Consider the following 2377-nt stretch of genomic DNA (forward strand, 5'->3'; position numbering starts at 1 on the left):
AACCTGGGGCCTTGGTGTTCTCAGCACCACACTCTCCCGAGTGAGCCACGGGCCGGCCCCAAATCCCAGTTCTGACACTTCCATTTGTGTGGCCTTTGCAAGTCATTTCACCTTCTTGAGCCTTACTTTCCCCATCTGTAAAACGGGGATAGTATTAGTGGGGACTTCTTGAGTTGGCTGTGAGGATTCTGTGATGGAAAGTATTCAGTTAGTGATTAACAAATGATAGCGATGGCTGGATTGATACCAAGGGAGGCGATTCCTTCCCAAAGAATGGGGAGGGGGCTGGAGTGCCCCCTCAGGCCCAGCTCACCAACAGTATAGGGAGTGGGGGGAGGGCACCCTCCAAGCTTTAGAAAGTTACTTTGCAGCAAATCAAGGACCATCTGTCGTCTCACACCACTACCCCCTCCCTCACGGGCCTCCTTTCTGTTCTTCCAACAATGTCCAGCTCTTTCCATCTCAGGGACTTTGTACGTACTGTTCCCACTTCCAGGAACACTCTTCCCCAAGATTTCCTCAAGGCTCTTTCTCTTCATTCAGATTTCCCAGCTTTGTTGTCTTCACAGCACTCATTTCTACCTGCAATTATCTTTATTATTTCTAAATTGCGTCACTTGTTGGCTATCTCTCTCCCTCCACTGAATTTGAGCTGCACGAGGGCAAAGGTTTTTGTCTCGTTCACTGCCATGTCCTCTGAGCCTAGAACAGAGCCTGGCCCATGATGGATGCTCAGTTCGTGCCAGTTCTAGTGATTGTTGTTATCATCATCGTGATCAAGTTTGACAGGTTTCAAGAAGGGTCCCTAGCCCTCCCAAGGCTGTCTGCCACCTGTCTCTCACACCTCAGCGGACACAGTGTTTACCTGTTGTTGCAGGGAACAGTCAGCACAGGTGCCCCTTCCAGAAAGAGCTCTTGTCACAGCCTGATTGCAAGTAGACTTGGCACAGGTGTTTTCAGAGTGGGTCGCAGAGCTGGGAATTGTGGCATAATAAGAAACGTATTTGAAGAAAAAAAAAAAAGAAAGAAAGAAATATATTTGGTCTTTGTCTCTAGTTCCTGACACAGAGCTCCTAAAATCCTACATGTATTTATTTATTTTTATTGTGGTAAAACATATATAACATAAGAATTTCCATTTTAAGCATTTTTAAACATACATTTGCATGGAATTAATTACATTCACAATGGTGTGTAACCATTTACCTCTATTTCCAAAATTTTTTGTCATCTTAAACATAAACTCTGTCCAGTAAGCAATAGCTCCTCATTATTCCTCCACCCACCCCATTTCTGGTAACCTTAATCTACTTCTGTCTCTGAAATTTTTTTCTTTTTAATTTGTTTATTCTTAATTGACCCATGATAATTATATGTATTTATGGAATACAATCTGATATTTGGATACATTTATACTGTGTGCAAGGATCATATCAGGGTGTTTCACATATCCACGTCCTCAAACATTTGTCACCTCTGTACTGGGAATATTCGACATCCTCTCAACTAGCTACTTGAAGTTATTTAGTAATTTGTTGCTGTCTGTAGTCGCTCTAAACTGCTGTAAAACACTAGATCTCATTCTTCTTCTCTCTATAATTTTGTATTCCTTGCCCACCCTTTAACCATACCCCCCTTCTAGTCTCTAGTAACCACTTCTCTACTCTCTGCCTCTTTTATTCTTTCTTTCTTGTTTATTTTGGTGGCTGGCCACTACGGGGATCTGAACTTGTGACCTTGGTGTTACCAGCACCACGCTCTCTCATGGCCAGGCCCATCTTAACCATTTTTAAGTGCACAGTCCAGTGTCATTAAGTACATTCATATTCTTGTGCAACTATCACCACCATCCATCTACAGATCTCTTTTCATCTTGTAAAACTGAAACTTTGTCCCCATTAAACACAAACTCTCCAATTCCCCTCCCCCCAGCCACCAGCAACCACCATTCTAACATTCGCCTCTATGATTTTGCCTACCGTAAGAACCTCATGTAAGTGGAATTGTCTTTTCATGACTGGCTTATTTCACTTAGCATAACGTCCTTAAGGTTCATCCATGTTGTAGCATGTGTCAGAATGTCCTTCCTATTTAAGGATGGACAGTATTCCACTGTATAGATATTTCACTTTTTGCTTGTCCATCCATCCATTGCTGGACACTTGGCTGCTTCTTCCTCTTGGCTATTGTGAATAGTGCTGCTATGACCATGGGTGTGCAAATATCTCTTCTACACCCTCCTTTTGGGGCTGGCTGGTTAACTCACTTCGATAGAATGCACTGTTTCCTTGTTTCGTTTTTGGTGGCTGGCCGGTGTGGGGATCTGAACCCTTGACCTTGGTGTTACAAGGCTGTGCTCTAACCAACTGAGCTAACC

The 2377-nt window shown here is 43.3% G+C and overlaps 1 protein-coding gene across 1 annotated transcript in view; it reads left to right on the forward strand.

Moving 5' to 3' along the window:
- Nucleotides 1-724: 724 nt before the first annotated feature.
- The window catches only part of PLBD2 (phospholipase B domain containing 2), a 38860-nt gene continuing 37207 nt past the window's right edge, over nucleotides 725-2377 (forward strand). Inside the window, exons 1-2 of the mRNA XM_008572591.1 lie at nucleotides 725-893; nucleotides 1933-1993. Of these exons, the coding sequence (XP_008570813.1) occupies nucleotides 725-893; nucleotides 1933-1993 (230 nt within the window). The remainder of the gene's footprint in view (nucleotides 894-1932; nucleotides 1994-2377) is intronic.

This window comes from Galeopterus variegatus, unplaced genomic scaffold, assembly GCF_000696425.1.
Source record: "Galeopterus variegatus unplaced genomic scaffold, G_variegatus-3.0.2 Scaffold807, whole genome shotgun sequence".
NCBI classification, from domain to species: domain Eukaryota; kingdom Metazoa; phylum Chordata; class Mammalia; order Dermoptera; family Cynocephalidae; genus Galeopterus; species Galeopterus variegatus.